The sequence below is a fragment of the Gallinula chloropus genome, assembly GCF_964237585.1.
Source record: "Gallinula chloropus genome assembly, chromosome: 31".
NCBI lineage: Eukaryota > Metazoa > Chordata > Aves > Gruiformes > Rallidae > Gallinula > Gallinula chloropus.
In genome coordinates, this window is record NC_140116.1 from 1806973 (window position 1) to 1821113 (window position 14141).

Genomic DNA, 14141 nt, shown 5'->3' on the forward strand with positions numbered 1-14141 from the left:
CTTGGGGGGGTCCCCGTGCCCACCTGGGTGCACACATGTGGCCCCCCCACCCTCCCCCTGCCCCCCCCCCACCCCGTGTCCATGTGCAGAGGCCCCTGTTGCATGCACGTGTGACCCCCCCCCTTGCACACGCGTGTGCAAACGTGCACCGTGCACACGTGTGTGTGTGTGTTGGGGGGGGACGACACCCCCCCCGTGCCCCCCAGTGCGGGGAGGGTGCTGACAGTGGGGTGCCCCGGGGTGGGGGTGCTGGGGGAGGGGGGTGCCCCCAGTGTCCCCCCCCACCCCACCCTGGGGACCTGGGGTTGGGGGGTGGGGGGGCTGGGGTGGGGACGTGGGGTGCAGCCCGGCTTGCCAGTGTCCCCAGGAGCCCCCCCTGGGGGTTTGGGGGGGGGGGGTGCAGGGGGGGCTGCCCCTGGCAATACAAAAAGCCCCCCCGGGGCGGCCGCTGGAGGCGTAGAAAAGGGTCGGCTAAAAACCATCGGGGGGTCCTGGGGCGCCTGGGGGGGACAGGGGGGGCTGGGGGGGGCTGCAGCCACCTCCCAGGGGCCCAGGGCCCCAGTAACCCCCCCAGTGCCCCAGTAACCCCCCCAGTGCCCTAGTAAACCACCCCAGTGCCCCCGTAACCCCCACAGTGCCCCAGTAACCCCCCCAGTGCCCCAGTAAACCCCACAGTGCCCCAGTAAACCACCCCAGTGCCCCAGTAACCCCCACAGTGCCCCAGTAACCCCCAGTGCCCCAGTAAACCCTCCCAGTGCCCCAGTAAACCTCCACAGTGCCCTAGTAAACCCCCAGTGCCCCAGTACCCCCCAGTGCCCCAGTAAAGCCCACAGTGCCCCAGTGCCCCCCAGTGCCCCAGTAAACCCCTCCAGTGCCCCAGTAGTGTCCCAGTATCCCCCAGTACCCCAGCACAGTGTCCCAGTACTTCCCCAGCAGTGTCCCAGTAGCCCCAGTACCCCACCCAACACCCCAGCAGTGCCCCAGTACCCCTCCAACACCCCAATACACCCCTTTCCAGTACCCCAGTCCTCCCCCAGCATCCCCTCCCAGTCTCCCAGTCCCTGCCGCTGCATCCCAGTCCCTCCCAATCCCTCCCAGTCCCTCCCAGTGCCCCCAGTCCGTACCTACTGGCTGCCGGCAGCACCGGTGCCCCCCCCATCCCTCGGTGCTATATGGGTGCCATCCTCTGCCAGGCTGTGCCGCCCGTCCTCACGGGGCCCTGGGGGTGCTGGGGAGGTGGGGGGGACCTCAGGACCCCCTCAGCACCCCCAAACCCACCCCAGCACCCACAGACCCCCCCAGACCCCTCCCAGCCCCCCCAGCACCCCTAAACCACCCCCAGCACCCTCAAACCCACCCCAGCCCCCCTAAACCCCTCCAGCACCCCCAGACCCACTCCAGCACCCCCAAACCCCCACCAGCCCCCCCAGCACCCCCCAGACCCACCCCCCCAGCCCCCCCAGCACCCCTAAACCACCTCCAGCACCCTCAAAACCCCCAGCACCCCCATCCCCTCCCAGCACCCCCATCCCCACCCCAGCCCCCCCAAACCCCCTCACCACCCCCAGACCCACCCCAGTCCCCCCAGCACCCCTAACCCCCCCAAGCACCTCCAGACCCCCAAACCCCCTCAGACCCCCAAGCCCCCCAGCACCCCTAAACCCCCTCCAGCACCCCCAAACCCACCCCAGCCCCCCCTAAACCCCTCCAGCACCCCCAGACCCACTCCAGCACCCCCAGCACCCCCAAACCCCCACCAGCCCCCTCAGCCCCCCCCAGCATCCCCAACCCCCCCCCAGCTCCACCAGACCCCCCCCGACCTCCCCCAGCTCCCCCAGACCCTCAACACCCCTAAACCCCCACCAGCTCCCCCAGACCCCCCCAGCTCCCCCAGACCCCCCCAGACCCCTTCCAGCTCCCCCAGACCCCCCCAGCTCCCCCAGACCCCCCCCGACCTCCCCCAGCTCCCCCAGACCCCCCCCCGACCTCCCCCAGCTCCCTCCCCGACCTCCCCCAGCTCCCCCAGAACCCCCCCAGCTCCCCCAGACCCCCCCCAGACCCCTCCCAGCTCCCCCAGACCCCCCCCGACCCTCAGCACCCCTAAACCCCCCCCAGCTCCCCCAGACCCTCAGCACCCCTAAACCCCCCCAGCTCCCCCAGACCCCCACGACCTCCCCCAGCTCCCCCAGACCCCCACGACCTCCCCCAGCTCCCCCAGACCCCCCCAGCTCCCCCAACCCCCCCCAGCACTCCCAGCCCCCCAAACCCCCCAGACCCTCAGCACCCCTAAGCCCCCCCCAGCTCCCCCAGACCCCCCCCGACCTCCCCCAGCTCCCCCAGACCCCCCCCCAGACCCCTCCCAGCTCCCCCAGACCCCCCCCAGACCCCCCCCCCAGCTCCACCAGCCCCCCCCAGCCCCCCTCCCCAGCCCCCCGGGGGGGTGACTCACGCCGGGCGGGCGCGGGGCCGCCCCGCTGCGCTGGGGGGGGGGCACAGGAGCCCCCCGGGCTGTGCGCGTGCTCGGCGGCGCCGCGGGGGCAGCGGCCGCGCGGCCCCGGGGCCGCCTCTTCCTCCCCCTCCTCCTCCTCCTCCTCCTCCTCCTCCTCCTCCTCCCCGCCCCGCGCCTGCTTGCACAGGTGATGCTCCACCATCAGCTGCAGCTCTGCCGGGCAGGGGGCGGCGCTGGGGGGGCGCGGGGGGGGGCACACGCAGCCCCCACACACACACACACTGCCCCCCAGTGTCCCCCAGTGTCCCAGTACCCCCCAGTGTCCCCCCAGTGCCCCAGTACCCCCCAGTGTCCCAGTACCCCACGTGTCCCAGTACCCCCCAGTGCCTCCCAGTGCCCCAATACAGTGTCCCAGTACTTCCCCCCAGTGGTGTGCCAGTGCCCCAGTACCCCCCAGTGCACTCCAGTGTCCCAGTACCCCCCAGTACCCCCCAGTGTCCCCCAGTGTCCCACTACTGCCCCAATGTCCCAGTAACGCCCAGTGCCCCGGTACTGCCCCAGTGCCCCAGGTCCCCAGCAGTGTCCCAATGTCCCAGTAACTCCCAGTGCCCCAATACAGTGCCCCAGTACCCCCAAAGTGCCCCCCAGTGCCCCAGTACCCCCCAGTGACCCCCAGTGCCCCAGTATCCCCCAGTGCCCCAATACAGTGCCCCAGTACCCCCCCCAGTGCCCCCCAGTGCCCCAGTACCCCCCAGTGACCCCCAGTGCCACAGTAACCCCCAGTGCACTCCAGTGTCCCAGTACTTCCCCAGTGCCCCAGTTCCCCAGCAGTATCCCAATGTCCCAGTAACCCCCAGCGCCCCAATACAGTGCCCCAGTACCCTCCAGTGCCCCAGTACAGTGTCCCAGTACTTCCCCCCAGTGCCCCAGTGGTGTCCCAGTGCCCCAGTACTGCCCCAGTGCCCCAGCAGTGTCCCAATGTCCCAGTAACTCCCAGTGCCCCAATACAGTGTCCCAGTACCCCCCAGTGCCCCAGTACCCCCCCAGTGCCTCCCAGTGCCCCAGTACAGTGTCCCAGTACTTCCCCCCAGTGGTGTCCCAGTGCCCCAGTACCCCCCAGTGCACTCCAGTGTCCCAATACTTCCCCAGTGCCCCCCAGTGCCCCAGTACCCCCCAGTGACCCCCAGTGCCCCAGTACAGTGTCCCAGTACTTCCCCCCAGTGGTGTCCCAGTGCCCCAGTACTCCCCCAGTGCCCCAGTACCCCCCAGTGTCCCCCAGTGCCCCAATACAGTGCCCCAGTACCCCCCCCAGTGCCCCCTAGTGCCCCAGTACCCCCCAGTGACCCCCAGTGCCCCAGTACAGTGTCCCAGTACTTCCCCAGTGCCCCAGTACCCCAGCAGTGTCCCAATGTCCCAGTAACTCCCAGTGCCCCAATACAGTGCCCCAGTACCCCCCAGTGCCCCAGTGCCCCAGTGATCCCCAGTACTCCCCAGTGCCCCAATACAGTGCCCCAGTACCCCCCAGTGCCCCAGTGATCCCCAGTACCCCCCAGTGCCCCAATACAGTGCCCCAGTACCCCCAGTGCCCCAGTACTTCCCCCCAGTGCCCCAGTGGTGTCCCAGTGCCCCAGTACCCCCCAGTGCAATCCAGTGTCCCAGTACTTCCCCAGTGCCCCAGTGCCCCAGTGATCCCCAGTGCCCCAGTATCCCCCAGTGCCCCAATACAGTGCCCCAGTGCCCCCCAGTGCCCCAGTACAGTGTCCCAGTACTTCCCAGTGCCCCAGTTCCCCAGCAGTATCCCAATGTCCCAGTAATCCCTAGTGCCCCAATACAGTGCCCCAGTACCCCCCAGTGCCCCAGTGCCCCAGTGATCCCCAGTACTCCCCAGTGCCCCAATACAGTGCCCCAGTACCCCCCAGTGCCCCAGTGATCCCCAGTACCCCCCAGTGCCCCAATACAGTGCCCCAGTACCCCCTAGTGCCCCAGTACAGCGTCCCAGTACTTCCCCAGTTCCCCAGCAGTGTCCCAGTGCCCCAGTACCCCCAGTGTCCCAGTACTTCCCCAGTGCCCCAGTTCCCCAGCAGTGTCCCAGTAATCCCCAGTGCCCCAGTACGGTGTCCCAGTACTTCCCTACTGCCCCAGTAGTGTCCCATCAGTGTCCCAGTGCCCCAGTACCCCCAGTGCCCCCCAGTGCCCCAGTACAGTGTCCCGGTACTTCCCCAGTGTCCCAGTACTGTCCCAGTTCCCCAGTACCCCCCAGTGCCCCAGTAGTATCCCAGTACACCCCCCCCCCAGTGCCCCAATACATGTCCTGTCATGCCTCAGTGCCCCAGTACACCCCCCAGTGCCCCAGTACCCCCCCAGTGCCCCAGTACCGTCCCAGTGCCCCAGTACCCCAGTAGTATCCCAGTACACCCCCCCCCCAGTGCCCCAGTACCCCGTCCCAGTGCCCCAGTACCGTCCCAGTGCCCCAGTACCGTCCCAGTGCAGCAGTGACAGTCCCCACGCTCCCAGTGACACCAGGGAGATGTGACACCCCCCCCCCCCCCATGGCCTCCTGTCCCCTCCAGACCCCCCCTGGACATGGCAGTGGGGGCCCAAGGCGGTGGCACCCCACCAGTGCCCCCCTGTCCCCCCCTGTCCCCCCCAGTCCCCCCCAGTACCTTTCATGGTGGGGGTGGTGCGGGACACCTTCTTCCTCTGCCTGGGTGACATGGCCAGTCCCGACTGTGGGGAGGGGGATACAAGGGAAGGGGGGGGGGGTGCTGGGGGGGCACCCCGGGGGGCTGTGACCCCCCCTCCATGCCCCCCACCCCCCCCATGGTGGCAGCACCTACCTTCAGCAGGGGGTTGGGCAGCCGGTCCTCATCGATCTCTGGGTGGGTGGGTGGGTGGGATAGAGAGGGGGTGGGGGGCACAAAGACCCCAGGTCAGGGGTGGGTGTGGGGTGCTGAGCTCCATCCTGCCCCCCCACCCCCCCCCCCAATATGACAGCCCCACTGGGTCTGTCCATCCCCCATGGGTGCTGTGGGAATGGTCCTGCTCCCCCCCCAGCATCACCCCCCCCCCCTCCACGTTGCCATGGGAACCAGCATCCCACCCCCTGCCTTGTCCCCAAGGTGGCACTTGGGGATGGAGTTTCAGAGCTGCGGGGGTGTCCCCAAAGCAGGGGGACAGATGAAACCACCCGGCCCCCCCCCCCTCCCCCCCCCCGGTGCCCCCCCCCATCCCCAAAGGCCACATGCCCGAGGAGCTCTCAAAGGTCACAGCTGGTGTCCCCTGCGCCCGGTGCCAGCGCCCGTGTCCCCAGCGCCCTGTCACCCGCAGCTGCTGCCCCTGAGATGGATGGGCCAGATCCTGGAAGATCAGCCCTGGAGCTGGAGGGGGGTGTGTGTGTTTGGGGGGGGGTGCTGAGATGGGACTGGGATGGTTCCAGGATTGGGGAGGGGGGGCGGCACATGGGATGCTCCTGAGCCAGGTTGTGGGATAAGTCCCCAGTTCAACCAGTGTGGTGGTGGGCATCATGGGTAAGGGGTCTCTGGGCACTCCAAGGGGGTCTCTGAACACCCCAAGGGGGTTCCTGAGTGGGACCCTGAGCACACTGAGGGGGTCTCTGAACACCCCAAGGGGGTCCCTTGGCGTCCTGAGTGGGTCCCTGAACACCCTGAGTGGGACCCTGAGCACAGTGAGGGGGTTTCTGAACACCCCAAGGGGGTCACTGAACACCCTGAGCAGGACCCTGAGCACACTGAGGGGGTCCCTGAGCGTCCTGAGTGGGACCCTGAGCATCCTGAGTGGGACCCTGAGCACCCCAAGGGGGCCCCTGAGCATCCTGAACACCCCAAGGGGGTCCCTTGGCATCCTGAGGGGATCCCTGAACACCCCAAGGGGGTCCCTCAGCACCCTGAAGGGGTCCCTGAGCACCCCAAGGGGGTCCCTGAGCACCCTGAGCAGGACCCTGAGCACACTGAGGGGGTCCCTGAGCGTCCTGAACACCCCAAGGGGGTCCCTTGGCATCCTGAGGGGGTCCCTGAGCACCCCAAGGGGGTCCCTGAGCACCCTGAGCAGGACCCTGAGCACACTGAGGGGGTCTCTGAATACCCCAAGGGGGTCCCTTGGCACCCTGAGGGTGTCCCTAAGCACCCCGAGGGGGTCCCTGGGTGGACCTGGGGGTGAGGGGGGTGACATACCAGGACCCACCTGGGGACGACTGGTCGCTGCTCAGCACCAGGTTGGCTGGAGTCGGCCGGCGCCTCCGGATCTGGGATGGAGAGGAGGGGGGGATGGAGGGGGGGATAAGGTGGGGAGGGGGTCACACAGACAGAGACACAGAGAATTGGGACCCACAGCTGCACCCTGCACCCCATCCCACCCCCCCAACACCCAGACCCTGCTGGTGTCCCCGGCCCTGGGGCAGTGGGGGCCCCGTGGGGATGGAGGGGGCGGGGGGGTCCCCACAGTGGTGGAGGAGGCTGGGGGGGGGGGGGGTGGGGGTCCCCATGGTGATGGAGGCGGCTGGGGAGGGGGTGAGGGGCATCAGGGGGATGGAGGAGGCTGGGGGGGTCCCCACAGTGATGGAGGAGACTGGTGGGGGGGTTGGGGGCACCAGGGGGATGGAGGAGGCTGGGGGGTCCCCACAGTGATGGAGGAGGCTGGGGGGGTGGTGGGGGGCACCAGGGGGATGGAGGAGGCTGGGGGTCCCCACAGTGATGGAGGAGGCTGGGGGGGTGGTGGGGGGCATCAGGGGGATGGAGGAGGCTGGGGGGTCCTCATGGTGATGGAGGAGGCTGGGTGGGGTGGTTGGGGGCATCAGGGGGATGGAGGAGGCTGGGGGGGTCCCCACAGTGATGGAGGAGACTGGCGGGGGGTTGGGGGCACCAGGGGGATGGAGGAGGCTGGGGGTCCCCCATGGTGATGGAGGAGGCTGGGGGGGCGGTGGGGTCCCCATGGTGATGGAGGAGGCTGTGGGGGGGTGGGGGTCCCCACGGTGATGGAAGAGGCTGGGGGGTCCTGTGGCCCCCGCACCGGCCACACACAGATTTCAATCACCATCTCCCGGCCTTAATGAGTTCCAGGAGCTAATTACCCCCCCCCGGCCCCCCCCCCCCCGGCCCGGGAAGTGCTCAGGGCCGGGCCCTGCCCCTCCCCCACGGGCACCGTGTCCTTGCCCAAGGTCACCCCCAGCATCCTTGGGCTGCTCCAGCCCCCCTGTGTGTCCCCCCCCCCAACCCCCCCAGCGCCTTCAAGGGGGGGTTGTGGCCTCGTGGGGAGGGGCTGGTGATGGGGTGATGGGGTGATGGGGTGACGGGGTGATGGGGTGACAGGGTGATGGGGTGATGGGGTGATGGGGTGATGGGTGCCCTCCCCCCCCAGGCACTCACTCCCCCCCCCCCTTTCCCTGCTGACCCACTGACTGAGCTGCCTTTCCCAGGGAGGATTCCCTAATGAGGCGGGATGCCTAATGAGATGCTAATGAGATGCTAATGAGGCGGCTGAGAGGCTGGAGGGGGAGCCCCTTCCCCACCTCCTCCATCCCGCCCCCCCCCTCACACACACCTCAGCCCCCACCACCACCACCCCCCCCCCCCGCAGCATCTTCTCCGTGTCGGCCCCGTTGCCATAGAAACCCGCGATCTGGATTTGAAACGGAGATCAGAGGGGAGCCGGGAATCGCCGGGAATCGCCGGGAATCGCCGGGAATCGCCGGGAATCGCCCCCTTCCCACCCTCACCCCCTGCTCTGGGGTCACCCCCCCCCCTCCACGGGACGCTTGGGCTGTGCTGGAGCCCTGGACCACCCCCCCCATCCCCCCCAGGGCAGGATCCGGCCCCGCAGCCCCTTGGGATGGACCCTGTGGAAGCCGGAGCCCCCAAATCCCCCCCCACACCCCCCTGCCCCGCCGCGTGCGGGTGGCCCGGGGGGGGGGGGATATGGGGGGGTGGGGTGCTGGTGTCACCTGCTCAAGGTCACCCAGGTGGAGCTGAGCACCCCGAGGTGTGTTCCCCACCCCCCCCCCCCTGCTCCGGGGAGAGGGACCCAGGGGTCCTGGTGACTCCCACTCCGGGGAGGGATGCTCTGGTCCTCCCTCCATCCAGCCCTCCATCTCTCTCCATCCCTCCCTTCCTCTATCCCTCTCTCCCTCCTTCCATCCCTCATCCCTCCCTCCACCTTTCTTTCTCTCCATCCCCCATCCCTCTCCCCATCCCTTCCTCCCCCCTCCATCCCTCCAATTCCCCTCCATCCCTCTCTCCATCCCCATCCCTTCCTCCACCCTTCTCTCTCTCCATCCCCCATCCCTCTTTCCCTTCCTCCATCCCCCCTCCATCCCTCTCTCCACCCCCTCTCCCTCCCTCCCCATCCCTCCCATCCCCCCTCCATCCCTCCCTCCACCCCCTCTCCCTCTCTCTCTCTCTCTCCCTCCATCCCTCCTCCATCCCTCATCCCTCTCAATCCCTCCCTGAATCCCTCTCTCCCTTCCTCCATCCCCCATCCCTCTCTCCCTTCCTCCATCCCCTCTCCCTCTCTCCCTCCCTCAATCCCCCTCCATCCCTCCCTCCACCCCCTCTCCCCTCTCTTCCTCCCTCCATCCCTCCATTCCCCCTCCATCCCTCATCCATCTCCATCCCTCCCTGAATCCCTCCCTCCCTCTCTCTATCCCCCATCCCCCCTGTCTCCATCCCCCCTCTCTCCATCCCCGCTCCCTCCATCCCCCCGTCCCTCTCTGCATCCCCCCAGCCCCCCCAGCCCCCTGCCCCCCCGCCGGGCCGGGGCCGCCGCTCTCCTCCCGTGTCTATTCTGAGCTCCATCTCCCCCATCGATTAAGCAGCCGGAGAGGCGGCGGCAGCTCGGCCGGAGGGGGGGGGTGGGGGGGGGCAGGGGGATGGCTGCTCCCCCGGGCCTGGGGGGGCTGATCCCAGCGGGGGAGCCGGGATGGGACCAGGATGGGCTGGGAATGGGGACACCAGAGAGAGGGACCCTCCCCCTGGGCTGTCCCCCCCCCCCGCAACAGCTTTGGGGACACAGGGTAGACCTGGGGACCTGGGCGGGGGTGCAGGACAAAGCTCCAGGCCCGGGGGGGGCAGCTGGGGGTCAGGACAGACCCAGCACCCGGGGGGGGGGGGGGGTCAGGACAGACCCTGCACCCGGGGGGGCCACCTGGGGGGGTCAGGACAGACCCAGCACCCGGGGGGGCACCTGGGGGGGGTCAGGACAGACCCAGCACCCGGGGGGGGGGGGGGGTCAGGACAGACCCAGCACCCGGGGGGGCACCTGGGGGGGTCAGGACAGACCCAGCACCTGGGGGGGGGGTCAAGATAGATCCAGCACCTGGGGGGGCACCTGGGGGGGTCAGGACAGGTGGAGCACCTGGGTGGGGGGGTAGCTGGGGGGTCAGGACAGACCCAGCACCCGGGGGGGGTCAGGACAGACCCAGCACCTGTGGGGGGTACCTGGGGGGTCAGCACAGACCCAGCACCCGGGGGGAACCTGGGGGGGTCAGCACAGACCCAGCACCCAGGGGGTTCAGGGCAGGTGGAGGACCTGGGGGGGGCAGCCGGGGGGGTCAGGACAGGGGATGCTCTTGGTGAGATGGAGGCTGAGGAGCTGTGGGGACCCCGGGGGGGCCCCGAGAAGGTCTGTGGGGGCTGAGGTCCTTTTTGGAGGGTGGGGCTGGGTAGGGTTGGGGACAGCCCCAGGGGCCGTGGGGACACCGTGCCACAGCCTGGCAAGGGGGTGGCGTGGACGAGCCCCCCCCCCACCCCACCACCAGTCAATGCGACCCCCCGATGAGGGGACCCCAGGGGACACCCCAAAGAGGAGCTGTAAGCCCAGGGAGGGGACACCAGCCCTGTCACCTGCTGCTGCCACCCCACGGGGACGGAGCCAACCCGGGGCTCTGAGAGGGGCCGAGACGCAGCCCACCCACCCTGGGAGGGGAAACTGAGGCAGGGAAGGGCATGGGGACCCCCCCACCCCACCCCACCCCACCCCAGGGCAGGGTGATGCCCCAGCCTCCCACACAGAGGGGGGGTGGGACGCAGGCCCAAGGTTGGGTCAGGGGGTTTGGGGGTGTCCTGTGCTCAGCACCCCACAGCCCCCCCCGGGCTCTCCCCCTCTTTTTGGGAGGGGTTGGGGGGGGGGTCCCGCTGGAAATGAGCCGTGTGGAGCCCCAGCTGGTGCGTGGCCGTGTTGAGCCTCAGCGAGATGCCGCCCCCGCGCCGCTGGCACAGGGGGGGCTCCTCTGCCAGCAGCCACCCAGCTCTGGGGACCCCCCCCCCCCCCCAACTCCCTAACCTGAGAGAAAAGGGGGGGGGGGTTCCCAGCTGGACCCCCCCCAAGGAGCACCCCCAGACCCCAGCAGCATCCTCAAGACCCCCCCTCCCCAGATCTTCCCACGCTGGGTGATGATGGGGGTGACCCTCCAAGACAACCCCCCCCCCCCGCATTGATTTGGGGGGGGGCTCAGCCAGGGTGGGGTGAGGTGGGCAAGGAAGGGGGCTCAGGCTGCTCCCCCGGGGGGTCCCCAGTGCCCTGTCCCCTCCCCTGGCTGGGTGATCCCGTGCTGCTGTTCTGGGATCCCCTCCAGCTTGAGCAAGAGCTGGGGGGGCCCGGGGGGGGCCGTAACCCTACACCCACCCCGGGACACCCCGGCACTGAGCCAGCGCATGGGCCCGGTGCCCACAGCCCCCCCCCCCGGTGCCCCCCCCAGCCCCCCGCCGTGACCCTGACCCCCCTCGGTGCCCACGCCCCCCCCATCCCCAGTCCCCCCGCCCCCCCCCCAAATTCCCACGGCCCCCTCGATGCCACCGGTCCCCTCGCTGCATCTGCCCCCCCCCCCCGGTGCCCCCAGGGCCCCCCCGGTGTCTCCTGTCCCGCCCCGCGGTGTTTTGGGGGTGTGGGGGGTGTAGGGGGGTGGGGGTGACGGGGCTCTGGGTGCTCTGCAGGGCCTGGGGCGGGTGGGGGGTGGGATGTGTGTGTGGGGGTGTGTGTGTGGGGTGGGGGGGGGGTGTCCCCTCTGCATCCCCAGCACCGGCGGGGCTCTGCGCCCACCCAGCCGCCCCCGTGTGTCCCCCTCCCCACCCACTCCCCACCCCCCAGACCCGGGGGTCCCAGCGGGTCTCCCCATCCCGCACCGCCCCCCCCCCCAACACCCCCCCGGGCCGTGCCCCGCCGCCGCTGCCCTCGCCGTGCCCGCAGCCCCCCCCCCAACCCCCCCACACCCCGCAGGACCCCCGGCGACCCCCGCGAACCCCCCCGGGCGCAGCCCCTCTGTGTGTGTGTCCGTCCCCCCCCCCGGCTCTGCCCCCCCTCCCGGCGCCCCCTCCCCACCTGCCCCCCCCCTCCCCGGCTCTGCCCCCCCCTCCCCGGCGCCCCCTCCCACCCTGCCCCCCCCCCCCGGCTCTGCCCCCCCCTCCCCGGCGCCCCCTCCCCACCTGCCCCCCCCTTCCCGGCTCTGCCCCCCCCTCCCCGGCTCTGCCCCCCCCCCCCCCCGGCTCTGCCCCCCCCCGGCGCCCCCTCCCCACCTGCTCGGCCGCCTCGGGGTCCAGGTGCGGCTCCAGCAGCGGCACCGTGAACTGGATCTTGCGGGGGCTGTTGGGCTCCATGGCGGGCGGCGGCTCCCGGCGGCTCCCGGCGGCTCCCGGCGGCTCCCGGCCCGGCCACGCCCCGGCCACGCCCCGGGACACGCCCCGGGACACACGGACACCGGGACACGCCCCGGGACACACGGACACCGGGCGCGGGCCCCGCCCGCCGAGCGACGGGCAGAGGGATGGAGGAGGGAGGGAGGGATGGGGAGGGGGGTGGGGGGTGGGAGAGGAGCGGGGAAGGGGCTGTGGGTGCAGGGACGGACACACGGACACGGGGATGGACACACGGACATGGGGATGGACACACGGACATGGGGACAGACACGGAGATGGACACACGGACATGGGGACAGACACACGGGCATGGGGATGGACACGGGATGGACACACGGACACAGGGACAGACACACGGACACGGGGATGGACACGAGGACGGACAGACGGACACACAGACACAGGGACGGACATACGGACACAGGGATGGACAACACGGACACAGAGATGGACACACGGACACAGGGACAGACATGGGGACAGACACACGGACATGGGGACGGACATATGGACACAGGGATGGACACACGGACATGGGGATGGACACACGGACACGGGGACGGACACACAGACACAGGGACAGACACAGGGACGGACACACAGACATGGGGACAGACACGGGACGGACACACGGACACAGGGATGGACACACGGACACGGGGACGGACACACAGACATGGGGATGGACATGGGGATGGACACACAGACATGGGGACAGACACACGGACACAGGGATGGACATGGGGATGGACACACAGACATGGGGACAGACACGGGGACGGGCACACGGACACAGAGATGGACACAGGACAGACACACAGACACACGGACATGGGGACGGACACATGGACATGGGGAGGGACACACAGACACAGGGACGGACACACGGATACGGGGACGGACACACAGACATGGGGACAGACACACGGACATGGGGACGGACACAGGGACGGATACAGGACAGACAAGGGACAGACACACGGACGTGGGGACAGACACGGGGACACACAGACGGACACACAGACACGGGACAGACATGGGGACGGACACACGGACACAGGGACGGACACAGGGATGGACACACAGACATGGGGATGGACACACGGACACAGGGATGGACACACGGACACAGGGACGGAAACATAGCACATGGGGACAGACACACGGACAGGCGCTGGACATGGGGACGGACAGAAGGACGGACTATGGGACACAGGGACAGACACACGGACACAAGGACAGATGTGTGGACATGAGGAGGGACGCACAGACAGATGCACAGACAGACCTTGGACACGGGGACAGACAGAAGGACGGGCCATGGGATGCAGGGACGGACACACAGACACACCCTGAGCGCAGGGACAGACACACGGACGCAGGGACAGACACACGGACACAGGGACGGACACAAAGACAGACTGCAGGACACCAGGACAGATGTGTGGACATGGGGAGGGACACATGGACAGACACACAGACAGACCCTGGACACGGGGACGGACACGTGGGTGGGTCACGGGTCACAGGGACAGACACACGGACACAGGGACGGACACACAGACACACCCTGGATGCAGGGACAGACACACGGACACAGACTGCAGGACACCAGGACAGACGTGTGGACATGGGGAGGGACACACAGACAGACGCACAGACAGAGCCTGGACACGGGGACGGACACGTGGGTGGGTCAGGGTCACAGGGACAGACACACGGACAGGGACGGACACACGGACAGGGGGGAACTTCCCTGGGCAAAGTCCAGCAGCGCCCGTGTGTCCCCGGTGGAGGGGGGACGGACAGACGGACACACAGCCAACCCCCCCTTCCCCCCAGCCAGGGCCAGCCCTGCACCCCTTGTCCGTCTGTCTGTCTGTCCTACCGAGGCCGTTACTGGCAGGACAAGGGAAGGGCCGGGGGCGGTGGGGGGGCCGGGGGGGGGGTCTGTGAGGGGTGGGAGGGGTCTGTGGGGGGTCTTGGGGGGTGTGGGGAGCCTGGGGGGGTCTATGGGGGATTTGGTGGCCGGGGGGGGGGTCTGGGGATGT

General features: G+C 69.5%; 1 protein-coding gene across 1 annotated transcript; it reads right to left on the reverse strand.

Moving 5' to 3' along the window:
* Nucleotides 1-391: 391 nt before the first annotated feature.
* PPP1R1A (protein phosphatase 1 regulatory inhibitor subunit 1A) lies at nucleotides 392-13347 on the reverse strand. The gene is made up of 8 exons (XM_084277204.1): nucleotides 11971-13347; nucleotides 6650-6710; nucleotides 5287-5324; nucleotides 5113-5176; nucleotides 2609-2662; nucleotides 2450-2566; nucleotides 1125-1228; nucleotides 392-500 (listed from the first exon to the last, which is right to left on the reverse strand). Exons 1-7 carry the CDS (start codon nucleotides 13270-13272, stop codon nucleotides 1125-1127), a joined length of 1740 nt encoding a protein of 579 aa, XP_084133330.1. The 5' UTR covers nucleotides 13273-13347; the 3' UTR covers nucleotides 392-500.
* Between the last annotated feature and the right edge of the window lie 794 nt (nucleotides 13348-14141).